At 39.1% G+C, this 22,099-nt stretch overlaps 1 protein-coding gene across 1 annotated transcript in view; it reads left to right on the forward strand.

The window, feature by feature from the left end:
• The first annotated feature begins 4,592 nt into the window (after positions 1-4,592).
• LOC114658118 (uncharacterized) overlaps positions 4,593-22,099 on the forward strand; it is a 56,168-nt gene continuing 38,661 nt past the window's right edge. Inside the window, exons 1-3 of the mRNA XM_028810168.2 lie at positions 4,593-4,858; positions 8,049-8,257; positions 18,640-18,738. Of these exons, the coding sequence (XP_028666001.2) occupies positions 4,705-4,858; positions 8,049-8,257; positions 18,640-18,738 (462 nt within the window). The 5' untranslated portion in view covers positions 4,593-4,704. The remainder of the gene's footprint in view (positions 4,859-8,048; positions 8,258-18,639; positions 18,739-22,099) is intronic.

Genomic DNA, 22,099 nt, shown 5'->3' on the forward strand with positions numbered 1-22,099 from the left:
CACCTTTTAAAAAATATTTTAATTTTCAAATATGATAATATGTACTCTTATTGGTTAAACCTTTTAGTACATTTGAAATGACTGCTAGTATAATACTGTAAATGACAAAATTTTTACTCTTTTTTATTCTAATGTTTAATGTTAGTAATGTAATCACAAGTATGTATGAGGTTTCATATGTTGAAATCATAAATTGTACAAGGTTTAGTTTGAAAACAGAAAAATTCATCACATTTAAATGTAATATAATTAATATGTTATTGGTAGCTTGAAATTTGTACATTTGTCTTATAAAGTATTAAAAATGGGAAATTTTGTTAGGTTGCCTTTATAAACAGAACCTTATCTTTATGGTTTAACGTTTAAATTTGTAGGTTTAAAAAAGAGTAAATAAATGGAAAAAAAGACTTAAAAAAGGGCAAGACTGTCATATGTTTAAAGTATCTCAGTTAGAAAATTTATGAAACCTATTTAGGTCAACCATACGTTACGGTGGACAGTTTTGTCTAATATGCAACTTTCTTCACACAGTTGAAAAGATGGTTTGCAATTTAACAAATTCTGATTATCATTTCATCCGCATGGCTGAGCAACTGGGTTTGATCAAATCTGTGGTCACGGTAATGTTTCTGTGCTTGGTGTGGATATCAAATCTGGAGCTATTGCAGGAAAATATGTCCCAGGTTTTTTTGGGGGTTAGTATGTATGCCTTCAAATTAAAATTTGTTAGAATTTTACTTTTAAATAATTCTGTAAGGCTGAAAAAATGTGTGTCACTGTCATAGTCTTGGAACTGTAAACAATAAAGTTGGTACTTGTGCTCCAGATTAGGAAGTTTAATTAGCTTTATATAATTAGATTTTTTGGTTATTTTTTTTTAAGATCCTTTTCTTCATCACTTTTTCCACCTTTTGTTATGTTATAGCCTTATTCCAAAATGGATTAAATTCATTTTTTTCCTCAGAATTCTGCACACAACACTCCATAATGAGAACGTGAAAAAAGTTTACTTGAGGTTTTTGCAAATTTATTAAAAATAAAAAAACTGAGAAATCACATGTACAGTGGGTACGGAAAGTATTCAGACCCCCTTCAATTTTTCACTCTTTGTCATATTGCAGCCATTTGCTAAAATCATTTAAATTTTTTCCCTCATTAATGTACACACAGCACCCCATATTGACAGACAAAAAAAAGAATTTTTGCAATTGTTGCAGATTTATTAAAAACGAAAAACTGAAATATCACATGGTCCTAAGTATTCAGACCCTTTGCTCAGTATTTAGTAGAAGCACCCTTTTGAGCTAATACAGCCATGAGTCTTCTTGGGAAAGATGCAACAGGTTTTTCACACCTGGATTTGTGGATCCTCTGCCATTCCTCCTTGCAGATCCTCTCCAGTTCTGTCAGGTTGGATGGTAAACGTTGGTGGACAGCCATTTTTAGGTCTCTCCAGAGATGCTCAATTGGGTTTAAGTCAGGGCTCTGGCTGGGCCATTCAAGAACAGTCACAGAGTTGTTGTGAAGCCACTCCTTCGTTATTTTAGCTGTGTGCTTAGGGTCATTGTCTTGTTGGAAGGTAAACCTTCGGCCCAGTCTGAGGTCCTTAGCACTCTGGAGAAGGTTTTTGTCCAGGATATCCCTGTACTTGGCCGCATTCATCTTTCCCTCGATTGCAACCAGTCGTCCTGTCCCTGCAGCTGAAAAACACCACTGCCATGCTTCACTGTGGGGACTGTATTGGACAAGTGACGAGTAGTGCCTGGTTGTCTCCACACATACCGCTTAGAATTAAGGCCAAAAAGTTCTATCTTGGTCTCATCAGACCAGAGAATCTTATTTCTCACCATCTCAGAGTCCTTCAGGTGTCTTTTAGCAAAGTCCATGCGGGCTGTTATGTGTCTTGCACTGAGGTATGTGTGGAGACAACCAGGCACTGCTCATCACTTGTTCAATACAGTCCCCACAGTGAAGCATGGCGGTGGCAGCATCATGCTGTGGGGGTGTTTTTCAGCTGCAGGGACAGGACGACTGGTTGCAATCGAGGGAAAGATGAATGCAGCCAAGTACAGGGATATCCTGGACAAAACCTTCTCCAGAGTGCTAAGGACCTCCGACTGGGCCGAAGGTTTACCTTCCAACAAGACAATGACCCTAAGCACACAGCTAAAATAACGAAGGAGTGGCTTCACAACAACTCTGTGACTGTTCTTGAATGGCCCAGCCAGAGCCCTGACTTAAACCCAATTGAGCATCTCTGGAGAGACCTAAAAATGGCTGTCCACCAATGTTTACCATCCAACCTGACAGAACTGGAGAGGATCTGCAAGGAGGAATGGCAGAGAATCCCCAGATCCAGGTGTGAAAAACTTGTTGCATCTTTCCCAAGAAGACTCATGGCTGTATTAGCTCAACAGGGTGCTTCTACTAAATACTGAGCAAAGGGTCTGAATACTTAGGACCATGTGATATTTCAGTTTTTCTTTTTTAATAAATCTGCAACAATTGCAAAAATTCTTTTTTTTGTCTGTCAATATGGGGTGCTGTGTGTACATTAATGAGGGAAAAAATTAATTTAAATGATTTTAGCAAATGGCTGCAATATGACAAAGAGTGAAAAATTGAAGGGGGTCTGAATACTTTCCGTACCCACTGTACATAAGTTTTCACAGCCTTTGCTCAATACTTTGTCGATGCACCTTTGGCAGCAATTACAGCCTCAAGTCTTGATGAATATGATGCCACAAGCTTGGCACACTTATCCTTGGCCAGTTTCGCCCATTCCTCTTTGCAGCACCTCTCAAGTTCCATCAGGTTGGATGGGAAGCGTCGGTGCACAGCCATTTTAAGATCTCTCCAGAGATGTTCAATCGGATTCAAGTCTGGGCTCTGGCTGGGCCACTCAAGGACATTCACAGAGTTGTTCTGAAGCCACTCCTTTGATATCTTGGCTGTGTGCTTAGGGTCGTTGTCCTGCTGAAAGATGAACCGTCGCCTCAGTCTGAGGTCAAGAGCGCTCTGGAGCAGGTTTTCATCCAGGATGTCTCTGTACATTGCTACAGTCATCTTTCCCTTTATCCTGACTAGTCTCCGAGTTCCTGCCGCTGAAAAACATCCCCACAGCATGATGCTGCCACCACCATGCTTCACTGTAGGGATGGTGCCATGTTTCCTCCAAACGTGACGCCTGGCATTCACACCAAAGAGTTCAATCTTTGTCTCATCAGACCAGAGAATTTTCTTTCTCATGGTCTGAGAGTCCTTCAGGTGCCTTTTGGCAAACTCCAGGTGGGCTGCCATGTGCCTTTTACTAAGGAGTGGCTTCCGTCTGGCCACTCTACCATACAGGCCTGATTGGTGGATTGCTGCAGAGATGGTTGTCCTTCTGGAAGGTTCTCCTCTCTCCACAGAGGACCTCTGGAGCTCTGACAGAGTGACCATCGGGTTCTTGGTCACCTCCCTGACGAAGGCCCTTCTCCCCCGTTCGCTCAGTTTAGATGGCCGGCCAGCTCTAGGAAGAGTCCTTGTGGTTTCAAACATCTTCCACTTATGGATGACGGAGGCCACTGTGCTCATTGGGACCTTCAAAGCAGCAGAAATTTTTCTGTAACCTTCCCCAGATATGTGCCTCGAGACAATCCTGTCTCAGAGGTCTACAGACAATTCCTTTGACTTCATGTTTGGTTTGTGCTCTGACATGAACTGTCAACTGTGGGACCTTATGTAGACAGGTGTGTGCCTTTCCAAATCAAGGCCAGTCAACTGAATTTACCACAGGTGGACTCCAATTAAGCTACAGAAACATCTCAAGGATGATCAGGGGAAACAGGATGCACCTGAGCTCAATTTCGAGGTTCACGGCAAAGGCTGTGAATACTTATGTACGTGTGTTTTCGCAATTTTTTTATTTTTAATAAATTTGCAAAAACCTCAAGTAAACTATTTTTCACGTTGTCATTATGGGGTGTTGTGTGTAGAATTCTGAGGAAAAAAATGAATTTAATCCATTTTGGAATAAGGCTGTAACATAACAAAATGTGGAAAAAGTGATGCGCTGTGAATACTTTCTGGATGCACTGTATATATCAACAGGCCGAATGGTGGGGTGGTTAAATGGCTCGAAGCTTTGTAGACTATTATATCTCAAATGTGGCATACAAACTTAATCTTAGCTTCTGCATACACTTATTTTTTAATCTCAATGCGTTATTTTTTTTTTTTTTTTACAAATATTGCCTCTAGACTTCACAATGGGCTTTGCTCAGTTTATATTCCAAACCGTTCACACTGTGTTTTGAGATAGACTGATTAACTCGTCCAGCAAATTACATTCAGGTGAATTCTTTGTATTCGTGTTGCGTATTCCCCTTTGACTATGAACTGATTTAAGACTGCATTATAACAGATATTCAAGAAGCTGTCTTCGTCTCCAATTGTGTCCCGCTGCAGGCCGAACACTCGGCCTTCCACGCCCCCTAGGCGCCCCGGCCTTCCCTTCTCTTCGTCTCCGCTCCACCTGCGGAATCAGGAGGAGGAGATAGAAATGCGACAAACTGTGCGCGATAACGTCACAGTGACGTATGAACGTACGGTGACTTTTTTTTTTTTTTTTTTAAGGAAAACGACTTGGTCACTTGTTTGCATGGAGAAAGTGCACGAAGCATTTGCTAACAGCAGTAAGAAATTTGTAAAAGCCGGACAGAAATGTGTGTAAAAATGCACACTTGCGAAGCCGGAAAGGAGTGCCGAAATACTTCTCTGGCACAGCAGATGAGAAAATGCGTTCGGGCGATGCCGTTTCTGAAAGTATGGATCCTGGAGTTTGCATGCCGGCACAAGATACTTCAAGTCCTCAAAGGTACTACTATCCTAAGCTGCTGCGTGAACTCAGTATTTGTTTCACAGGTAATTTAGTGAAATTGAGAAGGTATTATTGCAGAAGTATATATAACGAAAGTTAATGTGCATCACACACTTTTTTATGCATTAGTAGTGACTTTCGGAAACGTAAAATAAACATAATATATAAAAGGCTAGAGGAAAAACAACAATACTGTATTAATTTACAACATTCTTCATCCAGACTGTGATGAATCTATTATACATTGTCCCGTTTTCGATATATGGAAACTTTCAACACTAGACGTGTCCAGACAAGTTCAACTAAAAACGAACACCCACCACGGCCCAAGCATCGTGGTCAACGTAGGGCAAACCATAACATTGATGAAGAACACTTTACAAACTCTGAGCACAAAGTGATGTAAAAATACAGGAGATTGTATAGCTTTATAGGCACTGTGGTGCTATGCTGTTTAAAACAAATGGACAATGCATCTACAGTACTAACTGTATAGGTTCAAACCAAGCCTTGGCTCAATTTTTGACCCTCACTTTATCTTGTTTTAAAGTACTGTTAAAGTCTGAAGAGTGATTGGAAACAATTTTGTTTTGGTGTAAAACACTGTTAAAGGTAAATTATAAAATGATTTTTCGCTGCATTTGACCAGTGATCTTAAACAATTACACATGTGCATCACTTTGAGTTACTCAAGGTGTTTTTAACATTGCTGAGGTACGTTTTTACACTGGGAAGCGGATGGTTGGAATGGGTTGCCTACGTTTTTGCAATACTGTATGATACTTGATTTTCATAAAGAGTGTTTGCCATAGAATAACCTAAATGAACATCGTTCCTGTGGAAAATGAAATTAATGGTTTCTTATCAAAAACACTTAACATGTCAGTTTAAAAAATATTTTGGATATAAAAATCTTCAACCCCATTTTCAACTTTTTTTTTTTTTTAATATGTAAAGGTTGAAAATGAAACAATTGTGCAAGACATTTTCACATTTCTGTAAGGTCAGGGTAGGGTGGGGAACATGCACTGGTGCAGCATGTTGCCGCACCCAGCACATGTCAAAACAGCTGGGGATCCTGGTTGGCAATCCCCCAGGCACACACGCAATCCAGTTGCACCCTCCGGAAATGACCACCTATCAGCTGCAGACTGGTGTTATGTAGGTATCCCCTTGGCCTGGCCCAGCCGCTCGGGTCCTCTGAAATGGGGTTTGTTTCAGTCTTTTGAGGCACTGCACACTAACATGAATACAATCACCTAAAATTCCAACACATATACTGTACCAGTATGTGAATGAAAGCTGGGCAAACAGTACCATGGTAGGTGTGACAAAAATAACCATTACATGTTTATGCTATAGTGCATGTATATAGTGCATGCAATACATTTGAAACAAGTGCCTCTTTATGTATTCACATCTGATATGTGTGATATATTAGAACTCTTAAGAAACATGTTTGAGTATAACACTTTTTTATGTTGATAAGGAATTTACAGTACATAGAAAGTAATGAGTTATTAATTATGATGTTACATTTATCACACTTTGGGATCCATTTTTTTAATTTAGGCTACAGTCATTATAATTAAGAGAGGGGAAAACTACCAGAACATATCCAGTGTAACCCACACAATGGGCAAACTGTCTATTTAATATTGTTAAAATTTATGAATTCTTTAAAAATACATCTGAATTATCACATATTTGATATTTGAAGTAGTCTTCCAAAACATCATAAACTCTCTTGTTTTTACAGAATGTGATAAAATTAATGTAATTCTTGCGCTCTTATTTGTTACCCTTCAAAAATATTAGAATTACAATAGTTCTCACAGTTCCATCCAAGCAAAAATGCATGCCTGAATAATTCTAAAAGAAATGTTGAATTTTTGTAATTTTCACAGAAGTTTTTCACATTAAATTGAGCTGAAAAAATTAAAAATGGCGAAAGCCTTGCTCTAATCAAATTATATTTGATTTACTCTTTAATCTCAAAAATATTTTCAGTGTTATTTTGTTGCCTCTCAGCAGATATTAAACAGTATGATTTAATAGTGCCATTTGCCACTTCTTCTGGGTAGGTTAGTCTATAGTCTTCTAAAGACCCACTGTTAAATGTATTGTTTATATTGTATAAAGTGTAATTCTGAGAAAGCTTTTAAAACATCTGCACATTATCAAAAAGCTTAATTTAGATATGGACTTTACAAAAAAGGTACTGGCAATGGTAATATTTCTATCTCTGCTGCATAACAGAGTACAGGAACCAAACCTGGACGTGGTACATTCATGCACAAATTCATTCTGACTGTAAAGTATTACTGGTTAGTCTAACAGTAAAATTTAGTTGCAGCAAAGCATAGACCACAGTTGTCATGCCAAGAGTTAAGTGTCAGCAATTATAACGTATTAAACAAAATATGCCAACCAAATAGTGACTACAGCAACAATAAAAACAAAGCCAGCATTGTGAGAAACATTGAACTTGACGAATCTACTGCAGAGAGATTAATAATGTATAGTTGTGCAGTGTTGAACACTGTGCATTCCAGTGTTAAGATCAAGTTAAAAACATAAGGTGAGAAGCAGTGGCAAGGCTAGTCACAGCATATATGGTTTGTTCAAGAGCAATTGAGGGAATGGCATTGTCCTTTTATACACAGACTGTCTTACTTATTGTTCTAATAAAATTAATCTTAACAGTCTGTATTTACTAAATTAAGCTGCTGAAGTAAACCTTAAGCAGGCTGTTTTCACCTGCCATTCTCAAACCTGTTTAATCCAATTATGGTTCACTGGTAAACAAAACCTATCCCAGTAATACTAGAAAATAGTAATATTGTATTGACAAATGTATGTGTAATGGACAAAATCTGTGTATAAATGTTATATAGTAATGGAAAAAAAATGAGTGTTTAAAAAAACCAAGTCAATTACCATAAAGGAATGACGTTAACTAGCAGCAAAAACTGGAAAGGGTTAGAATGAAAACCTGCAGCCACAGTAATGTTCCAGGACCACAGCTGGAGACACGTGGCTCAAAGTGACAAGAAAACTTGGAAACTAACACAAGTTTCAGTCATTATATAAAAGGTATTAAATGTACTGAAATACAGTAAGTAAAGATGCAATGATATATATTTTTTGTATTTATTGATTGACTGAACCTTCTGTATTCTTACAGGTTTACCTTTTGACATACTACAAGATCTTGCAAAGAATGACATATTAGGTCTTCGATTTGTTGTATTAGCCTTCTGGTCAATGCTTCAGAACCAGAACTTGGAAAACTTGCAAAGGTTATTGGACTTTCTGGAGATGATTCGTAAGCAAATACCTGATCTTGTCAGTTACAGACATTATATAAAAATCAGTATAGGCCTGAAAGCAAAGGTAAGAATTTATCTTGCATTATGTTCTTTTACTTTCTCCATGAATACTGCTACACAGTAATATCATACAGTACAGAAACTGATGGAACTGAAAGATAAAGGCACAGAAAAAGCTGCTGCTCTATATCAGACACCGGATTACTTTGGACAACATCAAATTAAAATTAGCATTATTTTGTTTCAGTAACATTCTGCTGAGTTACCTGTGCATCACACATGTTTAGAGAGCAGAGCACACATTCCTAAGCAAAGCCTAACCAGACCATAGGGAAAATGAGCATTCTTTATCTCTCCACTGTAGTGGTAAACACTGGCTTCCAGGATAAATGTTCTCGCCACCATCTAATGTATGAGTTATTGCTGGCTCAAATCTCCAATGGATAGCACCTGCGACTCATTTGAGTTTTATATGTGATATCCTCAGTTTGTTCCAACTCTGCTTTAAGACAGACAGAGGGTTTCTAAGCAATCAACAGAAGTTGGGACACCTGTGCAAATTGTTTTCTTCAATTTGAAAGGCTTAATTTACTGTAATTGCTGCAGTAACATCCACATGTTGTAACCTATTAGTTGTACATTGAAGAAGGCCCATATGTAATATTTTGAAATTTTAATTGATTAAATTTGGAGAAACTCTGGAAAAACTGCGGTGTTCTAAAACTTTTGACCAGTAGTGAAAATTGTTAAATATATGTGTGTTACACTCTGGAGCCTATGGGGCTCTCAATCTGCATGCTGTAACTCATTTTCTAAATTACATAGATTATATAGAATCTCTATATATATATATATACAGTAATCCCTCACCTATCGCGGGGGTTACGTTCCAGAGCCCCCCCGCGATAGGTGAAATCCGCGAAGTAGCGACCTATATTTATTTTATTATTTATACATATTTTAAGGCTTTATAAACCCTTCCCACACTCTTATAAACCTTTCTCACTCTCTTTTTAACCTTTCCCACGCTCTTATAAACACTTCCTATACTCTTAAACACTTTCTGCATTCTTAAACACCTCAGACCAACACTGCACACTGCCTGCACGCAGCGAACAGACGTCAATGTGTCTGCACTCGCTTTGTGAAGGGGGGCAGCTGAACTCACGCTGAGCAGAAATGGACTTTGTGCTGCTTCTGCCAAAATGCCTGCTTGTCGCTCTGCTCGAGGAGTGTGTGTGTGTGTGTGGGTGTGTGAGAGCTGAACGCACCTTCGCTCAAACCCCCCCTCCCCGGAAGCGCAGTAGGCTCCTGCCACTTCGCATTGTCAAGGGGGTGGGGAGCTGAATGAACGCTAAGGAGAAGTGGACTTTGTGCTGGGTTTGTGCTGCTTGTCGCTCTGCGTGTCAATAATTTAAAAGCCTGTACAATCAGGCTTTTAGGTGTACATCACCAATTTTCCTGTCTCACTGTCTTGTCTTGCGTGAAGTTAAAATGTTTTATAATAGTGAGATGTTACTCATATCCTTAGCCCGACATCCACATATCATATGTGTTAACAAAGTGTGTTTTATAAGTTTACATGTGTTTAAAGCATGTGGGATGGGTATTTTAAGGCTTAAACTAAAAAAATGTTTATTTATATGGTCTTTCTATATCACGGATTTTCTCCTGCTGCTGATGGGTCTGGAACATAACTTCCGCGATAGGCGGGCAATCACTTGTATTTAAAAACCCGCGAAGTCGTGAATCCGCGAAAAGTGAACCGCGAAGTAGCGAGGGATTACTGTATATATATATAATTCACTAAGCCGCCAGCGAGCAAGACACCCATGGAGCACGCAGGACGGAGCCATGCCCACTAACTCTAAGAGCATTGGATACGACAACTCGCAGAGCCATGCCCACCAACTCGGACGCAGCAACTCACAAAACACGGCGTCATTCGCGTTCGTCTCTGCTATAGTCCACATGCACCTCTGAGCCACTTTGACTTTTCGGTTACGACACATGATCGCATCCACCATCGCAAACTGTTTTACACGCTACATACAGTGATTCGCATCCGCGACAAACATGCTTCTTCTTAGATGGTCCTGCAGGAACACGGAAAACATTTGTCTACACAATACTCCTTGTTCCCCGGCCCGCGTCTACCTTCGCTCTCCAAGCAACAAACACCACGAAAGTCGCTTTTGTCTCCATGGCACACGCACGACAGAGCCCCGTCCACCAACAATTCGCGTGAGGGTGAAAGCATTTGCCAAGAATGTTTTCATTAATCAAGAACGAAAGTCAGAGGTTCGAAGACGATCACATACCGTCGTAATTCCGACCATAAACGATGCTGACTGGCGATCCAGCAGTGTTATTCCCATGACCCGCCGGGCAGCTGGCATTTTTGTCGCAGATGTGAATCGCTGTATGCAGCGTGTAAAACAGTTTGTTTGTCGACCAGGGCACGCAAGACAAGACCGTGTGATACGCACGATGGAGCCATGCACGCTAACTCACAGAGCCCCGCCCACCAACAATTCACTAAGCAGCCGACCGTTTTACACGCACGTCAGAGCCCTGCCCACCAACAATTTGCGCGAGAGCGAAAGCATTTGCCAAGAATGTTTTCATTAATCAAGAACGAAAGTCGGAGGTTCGAAGACGATCACATACTGTTGTAGTTCCGACCATAAACGATGCTGACTGGCGATCGGACAGCATTATTCCCATGATCCGCCAGGCAACCAAAGTCTTTGGGTTCCAGGGGGAGTATGGTTGCAAAGCTGAAACTTAAAGGAATTGACAGAAGGGCACCACCAGGTGTGGAGCCTTTGGCTTAATTAGACTCAACACGGGAAACCTCACCCGGCCCGGACAAACAGAACAATGAAAAGTCAACATGGCTCAGAGGTGTATGTGGACTGTAGCAGATGCGAAACCGACTGGGGCGGTCTTTGGAAAATGAATAGTCGACGTGACTCACAAGTGCATGTGGACTGTACAGAGACGAAAGCAATTCAGGTGAGGAGTTGGGGGCGGGCACATGAGCAGGCAGTGCGTACTGAACGATGACTAAGAGATGACTGTTCACCCATCAATACATCCTCCTCACTGGGCGTCCTTCCCCTCACACCCTGTCCAGCCCCGTCCCTCGCTTTCTTTTTAACCTCTGAAGCCATTTCTCTTCTTTCATTGGTTTCCCTCCTCTCCCGGCCCATTCAGGCTCTTTTTTAAACTTTTAGCCAATTGGGTGCAGAAGTGAGGAGCCATTACCTCCGCGGCAGCATGGAGGCTCTTGATTGATCCGCCCGTCTCTGCATGTAAATGTGGCATGGTCAGACAATACCTTTGCTAACCACGGAGCAAAATGCATTTACACACCCTCACACCTGCTTAGAGGGTGCGATTATTTATTTAAAATCGGTTCTGCACCACGGAACCACACATCACAGTCATTCATTATGCACCCCTTTTTTCCTAATGACCAAATTAGACACAAAAAAATAGTCGGTGCTGGACAGTGTTCATAAAGAGTTCATCATCGCAACTTCACAGTAGTGCATAGGCCTCTTTGCGTAATGACTACAGACCAGTGGCACTTACGTTGCACATCATAAAGACCTTTATGAGACTGGTCCTGGACTATATGAGTCCTCTTGTGGTAGATCACCTGGACCAACTGAAGTTTGCCAATCAGACAATGATTAGAGTGGAGGATACAATTATCTATCTGCAACACAAGACTTATTCTTACCTGGCAGCAATATGAGGATTATGTCCTTTGATTTATCCAGCACCTTCAGTACCAACCAGCCATCCTTTTAAGGTGTAAGTTCAGAGATACTCAGCAGGATGAGCCTTTGGTGTCCTGGATAACGATCTGTCTTATCAGGCAGACTGCAGTTTGTGAGACTAAAGGACTGGTGTTTCTGATATAGATGTGAGCAACACTGGAGCACCATAAGGAACAGTCCTGTGTCCTTTTCTGTTCACTCTCTACACTTCCGACTACAAATATAACACCAGGGGCCTCATGTATAAACGGTGTGTATGCACAAAAATGTTGCGTACTCCCGTTTCCACGCTCAAATCGCGATGTATAAAACCTAAAGTTGGCATAAAGCCACGCACATTTTCACGGTAGCTCAAACCCTGGTGTACGCAAGTTCTCTACTCGGTTTTGCAAACTGGCAGCACCCAGTGTCAAAGCAGCGCTTTTGCTCCAGTGTGGTTTCCCTTTCTTTTTAGATCCACATCCCTGACGCGGCTTTATCATATACGCTGAAATTAACCGCATATTGTTCATTAGTTTAAGGCATCTGATTGGAATTAACCTGTAACAATATAATGATCCACGGAATGGCCAAACTATTACAAATACCATAGCTGCTTTAGCGTTGTTACTCTCACTGCACCTTCTTCTACTTTCAGCTGCTCCTGTTAGGGGTTGCCACAGCGGATCATCTTTTTCCATATTACTCTGACTGCACCACTCGAAGCAGCTGATCGGAAGGAGAATTATCGGTATACAGCATCAAGCACACGCTGCCTCAGCCATGCTGCCTATTTGAGCTGCTCTCATCCGACAAATGCTTCAGAGCCTTTCCTGTACGGACCTCGCGGTTCAAAACAGTTTCATCCCAAGAACTATAAATGCACTCAATCAATCCATCAAGTGCTCCTTATAGAACTGTTTGTACTTACAAGTACAATCACCTCACTGTAAACTTGCGATAGTTATAATATTGCACAACATGCGCCACTTTATAAAGCGCGTATTTACATATGATGACGATATCATTTTTAAGATGAAATGCAGCAAAATATGTCTTGTTACATTATACAGATAAAATGTTAACTTCATTTAAATAATCTATATTGTTAATAATTAAACATGTGAGGACACAGTGTTGCAGCGCTAGTGACGAGCTGGCGCCCCAATTATTCCTGCCTTGCGCTGTATTCTTGCTGGGGCTGTCGCGACACTGGAAAGACAGATGGATTGAAATATCTTCGTAGTACATGTTTAATTATTCTGTGTTCCTTAAAATTTTTGAAGAGTCAGCGTTCTAAGCTTACAGATGGCTTAACATCTATTATAGAGCCGATTGTGTGGCGATTGGTTACTTGGAGAAAGAAAAGGAAGGACAGGAATTGGGGGGTTAGTACGTTTGAAAGAGACAGTACTGCTGCAATAAATTATTTCATTGCAGGTCGCGCAGCAGGCATCTTGCGGAAGGCAGGAACAATCTGTGGACGAGGCGCCTGCTCGTCACTTTCACTGCGCCACCATGTTCCCATGTTTAATAACATGCTTTAATTCCTGTCATCATGAAAATGATGTCAAGTATACATCTCAGTATTTTAATTATTCAGAGAGCTGTAATATCATAAATGTAATGGATTCTGTGTCCTGTCGGAGGAAGAGAAAGCCCGTTTAAGAAGTACGTAGTGATTCACACACACAGAGCATATAGAAGAACACATACAAAACAAAGCATTTAATGTTCTACTTTAGTTACGATGGTATTTGAGAAACTAGTAAATTAAACGATTTAAAGATGAAGTTTATGATGTTCTACTTTTAATGACAAAATAAACTACGTGATTGAAGTGGAAATTTCGAGTTAAAAGTTGGCATATCAGGCCTTTTTCTCACTGCGTCCCTATTTTTTTTTCTTTTCTTTTCTCTGTACCCTAATAAGCTTTCATATGACACTCGGACGGTGGGCTACGACTCGCCTTTTCACGGCGACTTTGATATCTGACCGCTTCTTTTTTTATTTTGGACACTGTGCGACTTTGTGAACTTGAGCCTTCAAGTTTCTCCAACACTCTGTCACTTGATCAACTTCCTTTTGTTGATTTTATCACTGTTTAAACCAACAATTGTAAGTTTTTCCTTGCCTCCACTTGGTATTCGCTGAAATTCTTCTATTTTCCCCCATGCACGTGCATTATTTTTCATGCTCATCGGGATTTATGTAGCGGAAGAACGTGGCAGTTGGTGAATGCACAGATTTATGCATCTGGATTTTTTTGTCCATACAAACATTTCCGCTTTTGTCCGTATGCCATGTTATAGTGTGAATTCTACGCACGGCATTATGCATGAGGCCCCAGGTCATGTCACTTGCAGGGTGGTTCTGCATTTATGGGGTGTATTGATAAATGGGATGAGGTTGATTATAGGAGTCAGGTGGAGAAGCTTGTTTCTTAGTAAAAAGTGAATTGTTTGCATCTTAACATCAGCAAAACCAAGAAACTGGTTATTGATTTTCAGTGCACCCAAGAACCTCTGTGTCCAGTCACTGTTCCAGGAGTGGATGTAGAGGTTGTCCACTCCTACAATCGGGGGGTGGTCTGTCCACATTAATGAGGTTGAACTGGTCTTGGAACACAGGGAAACTGTATAAGAAAAGGCACAGCAGGCTCTTTTTCCTTAGGAGACTGTGTTCCCTTTAATGTAGGAAGTGATATTTTTCATATCTTCTATAACTCTGTGATGGCTAGTGTGATTTTTCTAGGCTGTGGTGTGCTGAACATTACTTCAAGAGAGGCCCACTGAATCAACAAGCTAGTTAAAATGGCAAGCTCAGTTATGGGATGCACTCTGGAACCACTGGATGTAGTAGAGAGAGAGAATTAAAACAAAACCAAGTGCCATTATGAACAATGCTGCACATCCTCACTCTGACACAATAACATGAGTTCTTTCAGCCAACAAATTATTCAGCAGTATTGCATCAAGAAATACTACTTTATACCAACATCAATACATCTGCATAATGCCTCACTGTGACAAGTCAGAGCTTTTCTTTGTGTTTAATTTTCTGGCTTTGTAGTCATTCTGGTGTGTGTTTAACCCCTAAGTGTGCGTGTATATTTATTTATTTGCTTAGTTATCAACCTATTTATGTATTTATATATTTAAAGAGCTTCTGTAAAAAGCCAAATAAAGTTCTATCTGTCTATATATCGATCAGAGATCTCATACCAAAAAAAGATTACACGACACTGCAAAGGAATACAGTATGGAGGAAACTAGCAGCATCTTTTATTACACACTGTCCGAACCGGCGGCTGATTAACTCGGCATCTTTTTACTTAAGATTAACAGTTAAATGTATGTTGACACATGTTTTTCTATTTCTTAAATTATGCCATGTAACTACTTTCATGCTTCGCTTGTCTTTTTCTTTGGTATTAAGTTAAATATGTTTTATTCAGTATCACGCTATACTGTAGTCCAAATATAAATGTAAAATATGGTTTTGATGGCATATTTGGGCTTTTTATGTCTAACAGTCAATTTGATGCATACAGAATTTATCTTGTAGCAGTACCCACCATACTAAGTTAAACCTGCTCACAATGTTGTCTAAGTTAGAATGCAACTTTGTTCCCCATCTCCAACTCCAAAAAGCACACAGCAACTGCATTTGGTATTGGTCTTTATCGGTTGCTAGTACACAGCTCTAAGGCACACTGCATTGGCATGGCACAGTGGATGATGGTCAAGACACCTAAAGAGTAAACGTAACTTCAGAAACAGTGTAAGAATACCCTGGCTAGTTTCAATAACTGTTATTTTATGAGCTGTTTCATACGGCCATAACTAGGGATGCTCCTATCGATCCATTGTTGATCTAAATTGCAACGAGTGCAGCAGCTTACATTTTTAATTGGGTAAAGAAAAGATAAAGAAAAATTTTAAATTTCTGCTTAGTAGGCATGTTAAACCTGTTAAGCATTAGTCTTGTGTCTTTTTAATAAACAAGTTATGAAACACATGATACATTTGTTGCTTTTTTAATTTGTACTGTTTATTATTTATTTCTGTGTATCATACAGTATACATTTTGGTAAGAAACAAATACTACGTAGTTAAAATAGTAATCCGTATTTTATAATGACACCACAAGAATTGGAAATGTCTAGGTGATACACTGAAGAAAAAAATCATATCTTTATAAATATAGTAAATTTTAACAGCAAAAAAGCTGGAGTACAATTAATGATTAAACCTAAAACTTCATGTATGTTTGCCTTTAGGCAGTATTTAATTTCCAATATTAATTATACGTGTGTGTGTGTGTATATATATATATATATATATATATATATATATATATATATAATATAAAATTTATGTATATGTTTGTGTGTGTATATGTAGAGAGAGACAGACATATATGTATATATTGCATTTCTTTTGTTAGACAAATGGTTAAAATTGCTATTTTATTAAGCCTTGTTTCAGATAGGTATATTACATGAAAAAAACATTATGATAGCTTGTAATTTTAAAAAGGATTGTATTTTCTTTTCTGCCATGTGTATTATGGGTACATACTTTAACTAATAAAATATGTACAAAAATATGTATTTTAAGGAAATTTTATTTATTTTAGTATTTTTATGGTCACTGAACAGTTAGCCAACAGAGTTTCATTTTGTTAGTAAAAAATAAACAGTTAACACCTATGGTCTATAGTTTAATAATAAAAATACCAAAGATAACACTTCAGTATAGAACATAATCCATCTATGTGTCTGGTTATGCAAGAGCTTAATGCAAAATGTATTTTAAAAGAAAAAAAAAATCTGAATTGGTATCAGAATCAGCCAATCAAGTAAACATGAAACCGGTGATCGGTATCATCCTTAAAAAAACCTGGTCGGAGCATCTCTAGCCATAACAGTGGTAAGATGATTCATCTGAATGACCTCTGTGGAACATCCATCCATCCATCCATTTTCTAAACAGGTTTATCCTGAGCAGGGTCATGGAGAAGCTGAACTCTATCCTAGCAAGCATAGGGCACAAGGAAGGAACAATCCCTGGTGTATTCATTATTAAATTAATGGGATTGATTTTTGTCCATTTCTGTGCTCATTACACTATTATTCTTTATATTGAAGCAAAGTGGCAAAAATTAAATGCAGCTAGAAGCAATATCCTGCATTATTATGTTTTCATTCTACTCTTAATTTGTATATTAATATTATCTTTGTGATGTAGCCTTAGCGTTGGTAACAGAAAACTACAAAGCCTCATCATGATTTTCAGTTTGTGGCTTGAGGTATAATGATGTTGTGATAATCATTCTTTCTCAAACATGAAATCTCATTCTTAGCCTTGAGAAGGTGTAGAATACTTCATATATACTTCTGTTGCCTTCTCTGAGGTAGGACAACTTCTTAATCTTTGTGTGACATTTAGTGCAAATCCTTGGAATAATTCTGAGACTCTTCATAAATACCAGCCCTAGTCTCTGCTCCTCCCAATAAATGAGCACATGCCTCCTCTCATCTTTTGAGTCTGCCTTTCATGAGCCAGTGGTCGGGAAATTGCTTTAAAACCCATACAAGATTTACTTCCAGGACAATCCTCAAAAACACGTCTAAGGTAAAACTTTACAGTGTTAGAGCATCTCTGGTGGGACCAGGTATTTCTACATTCCTTAGCCCTCATATATCATTAAAAATTAATATGTCTTTCATTACTGTACAAGCTGCTGGGGCCCCAAAAGCTGCCACTTGGAACACCCTTTTGCCAGCCACTGTCAGGTTTTGCACTTTTGTGCATACAGAGTACTTATACTGAATTTTCCCAGTAAATACACACCTGACAGAACACAAGTTTATGCTCTGATAGGAACATATATCTTGCATTCATAGTATTGGTCGAAATACAGAATTTCCTACTATGTATTTCAGCTCAGTGGAAGTTTCCCCTTCAATTGTAAAGTGATAGGATAATCAAACATTGATAGAGAATGCTCAAATTGGACCCTGCAGAACTTCATATTCAACTAAAGATGTAACTGAAAGTTCACCGTACATAGTGAAAACAATTGATGGTTTAAGGCTTTTTATGTAGTCATGTTTAATCAGTTTTTAGATAAATGAACAATGTATTTTTTTATGAATCTATATTGTACTGGGGGAAAAAAAAATTCCTTAAATATTAATATGGTTCTTTAAAATAACTAACCTGCCTAAGTTGCTGTTTTTTAGAGCAGTATGTAATAGATGCCTGTCATTAGCTGAGATGGATTCTGTATTTTTCATCATTTGACTGAGACACATTTAATCTGGTGATCCACATTAATTACGATAATTTGGATTCCTGTGTGACATCCTTCTTCAGTTTTCTTTATATTTTTTTATTATATGTCTTAAGTAGGCATCGGGGCTGTAATTCATGATAAATTTGATTTTGCTGAGGTTAAGGGATACCTTAATGGCTCTGTGTTTTTGACAAATTTGAGTTGATAATATTTGTTGATAGCTTTTAGAGTATAGCATATCTCTAGTTGAAACAGACAACGTAATGAGAAAAATTTGCAGTGCACTACTTGCAGCAATATTGTGACATTTTTATATCTTAAGTTTAATAAACACTTTTTAATAAAATCTGTCTTATGTATTCGTATTATTTAGATTATTCTGAATATGTTTGAGAGCCAGAAGCATTTATTGGATATAGTAAACCTTCTCAATGATTTCTTCCCAGAAGAGTTTTTTCTTGATTCCCTTGCTGTAAGTACATACATTTTACATATACAGTAAATGTTATTTTAGAATTGTGTGGGGCAGAAATTACCATTGGGTTAATTATGAAATCTGTAGCATATGCATAGAAAACAAATATCTAATTTCCTATAGCTCTTTGACTCAAATATACTTTTGTGTGCAAACGTCTTGTTCCTTTTTGGTGTCTTTGTAATTATATTTGATATGTGTTTTCATGTTAATATTTAAGTTTTCCAATGTTGTGTTTTTGTCCACTAGACCAATGCTTAGACCTTAAAGATCTCTACCAAGACATAGTTATGGCTAATTTTGTTCACATAAATGAACAATAAAGGTTGGAGCATTGTTGTTTTAAATTAAAACTTGTTTAGCAGTATGCTTTTTCACTTTAAAAGTGCTGTGTTAGGAAGGCATGTACAGTCATATGAAAAAGTTTGGGAACCCCTCTTAATTCTTTGGATTTTTGTTTATCATTGGCTGAGCTTTCAAAGTAGCAACTTCCTTTTAATATATGACATGCCTTATGGAAACAGTAGTATTTCAGCAGTGACATTAAGTTTATTGGATTGACAGAAAATATGCAATATGCATCATAACAGAATCAGACAGGTGCATAAATTTGGACACCCCAACAGAGATATTACATCAATACTTAGTTGAGCCTCCTTTTGCAAATATAACAGCCTCTAGACGCCTCCTATAGCCTTTGATGAGTGTCTGGATTCTGGATGGAGGTATTTTTGACCATTCTTCCATACAAAATCTCTCCAGTTCAGTTCAATTTGATGGCTGCCGAGCATGGACAGCCTGCTTCAAATCATCCCATAGATTTTCAATGATATTCAAGTCAGGGGACTGTGACGGCCATTCCAAAACATTGTACTTCTCCCTCTGCATGAATGCCTTTGTAGATTTCGAACTGTGTTTTGGGTCATTGTCTTGTTGGAATATCCAACACCTGCATAACTTTAACTTTGTTACGGATGCTTGAACATTATCCTGAAGAATTTGTTTGATATTGGGTTGAATTCATCCGACACTCGACTTTAACAAGGGCCCCAGGCCCTGAACTAGCCACACAGCCCCACAGCATGATGGAACCTCCACCAAATTTGACTGTAGGTAGCAGGTGTTTTTCTTGGAATACTTCTTCCACCATGTAAAGTGCTTTTTGTTATGACCAAATAACTCCATTTTTGTCTCATCCGTCCAAAGCACTTTGTTCCAAAATGAATCTGACTTGTCTAAATGAGCATTTGCATACAACAAGCGACTGTTTGTGGCGTGAATGCAGAAAGGGCTTCTTTCTCATCACCCTGCCATACAGCTGTTCTTTGTGCAAATTGTGCTGAATTGTAGAATGATGTACAGATGCACCATCTGCAGCAAGATGTTCTTGCAGGTCTTTGGAGGTGATCTGTGGGTTGTCTGTAACCATTCTCACAATCCTGCGCATATGCTGCTCCTGTATTTTTCTTGGCCTGCCAGACCTGGGTTTAACAGCAGCTGTGCCTGTGGCCTTCCATTTCCTGATTACATTCCTTACAGTTGAAACTGACAGTTTAAACCTCTGAGATAGCTTTTTGTAGCCTTCCTCTAAACCATGATACCGAACAATCTTTGTTTTCAGATCTTTTGAGAGTTGCTTTGAGGATTCCATGCTGTCACTCTTCAGAGGAGAGTCAAAGGGAAGCACAACTTGAAGTTGACCACTTTAAATACCTTTGCTCATGATTGGACACACCTGTCTATGAAGTTCAAGGCTTAGCAAGCTAATCCAACCAATTTGGTGTTGTTAAGTAATCAGTATTGAGCAGTTACATGCATTCAAATCAGCAAAATTACAAGGGTACCCAAATTTTTGCACAGCCAGTTTTTCACATTTGATTTAATTTCATACAACTAAACACTGCTTCTTTAAAAATGTTTGTTCAGAAAACACCCCAGTACTCAGATGTTCCTTGGAAATGAAAGACATACCACTGTTATCTTTTTTTGTTGAAAGTAGAGTAAATTATTATGCAGGCTGAGAGGGGTTCCCAAACTTTTTCATATGACTGTAAGACCAGTGAGTAAAACAGTCCAAAACTGCAAATGCTTGTCCACCTAAGAATATGTTGACAGATTATTTCCAGCCTACTGTAAAGACAACATGAAAATGATGAAGCTATCCAAGCAAAGATAAATGTTTGATAATGCCCTAATAGCTTTGTTGTCATAAAAAGACTGCAGCCTCACACCATATCAAAAAGAAACTGAAATAGTGACTGATGTTTTACTGCGGCAGCTGTGCAAAAGGATGTATTGTCTCTTTTTATGTGCTTCTTTCTCTTTCTGTTAGTCTCAGTGATACAGTGCATCCGGAAAGTATTCACAGCGCATCACTTTTTCCACATTTTGTTATGTTACAGCCTTATTCCAAAATGGATTAAATTAATTTTTTTCCTCAGAATTCTGCACACAACACCCCATAATGACAATGTGAAAAAAGTTTACTTGAGGTTTTTGCAAATTTATTAAAAATAAAAAAAATGAGAAATCCCATGTACATAAGTGTTCACAGCCTTTGCTGTGAAGCTTGAAATTGAGCTCAGGTGCATCCTGTTTACCCTGATCATCCTTGAGATGTTTCTGAAGCTTAATTGGAGTCCACCTGTGGTAAATTCAGTTGACTGGACATGATTTGGAAAGGCATACACCTGTCTATATAAGGTCCAACAGTTGACAGATCATGTCAGAGCACAAACCAAGCATGAAGTCAAAGGAATTGTCTGTAGACCTCCGAGACAGGATTGTCTCGAGGCACATATCTGGGGAAGGTTACAGAAAAATTTCTGCTGCTTTGAAGGTCCCAATGAGCACAGTGGCCTCCATCATCCGTAAGTGGAAGAAGTTCGAAACCACCAGGACTCTTCCTAGAGCTGGCCGGCCATCTAAACTGAGCGATCAGGGGAGAAGGGCCTTAGTCAGGGAGGTGACCAAGAACCCGATGGTCACTCTGTCAGAGCTCTAGAGGTCCTCTGTGGAGAGAGGAGAACCTTCCAGAAGGACAACCATCTCTGCAGCAATCCACCAATCAGGCCTGTATGGTAGAGTGGCCAGATGGAAGCCACTCCTTAGTAAAAGGCACATGGCAGCCCGCCTGGAGTTTGCCAAAAGGCACCTGAAGGACTTTCAGACCATTAGAAAGAAAATGATTGAACTCTTTGGTGTGAATGCCAGGCGTCACGTTTGGAGGAAACCAGGCAACGCTCATCACCAGGCCAATACCATCCCTACAGTGAAGCATGGTGGTGGCAGCATCATGCTGTGGGGATGTTTTTCAGCGGCAGGGACTGGGAGACTAGACTAGTCAGGATAAAGGGAA

The sequence above is a fragment of the Erpetoichthys calabaricus genome, chromosome 9 (genome assembly GCF_900747795.2).
Source record: "Erpetoichthys calabaricus chromosome 9, fErpCal1.3, whole genome shotgun sequence".
NCBI classification, from domain to species: Eukaryota; Metazoa; Chordata; class Cladistia; order Polypteriformes; family Polypteridae; genus Erpetoichthys; species Erpetoichthys calabaricus.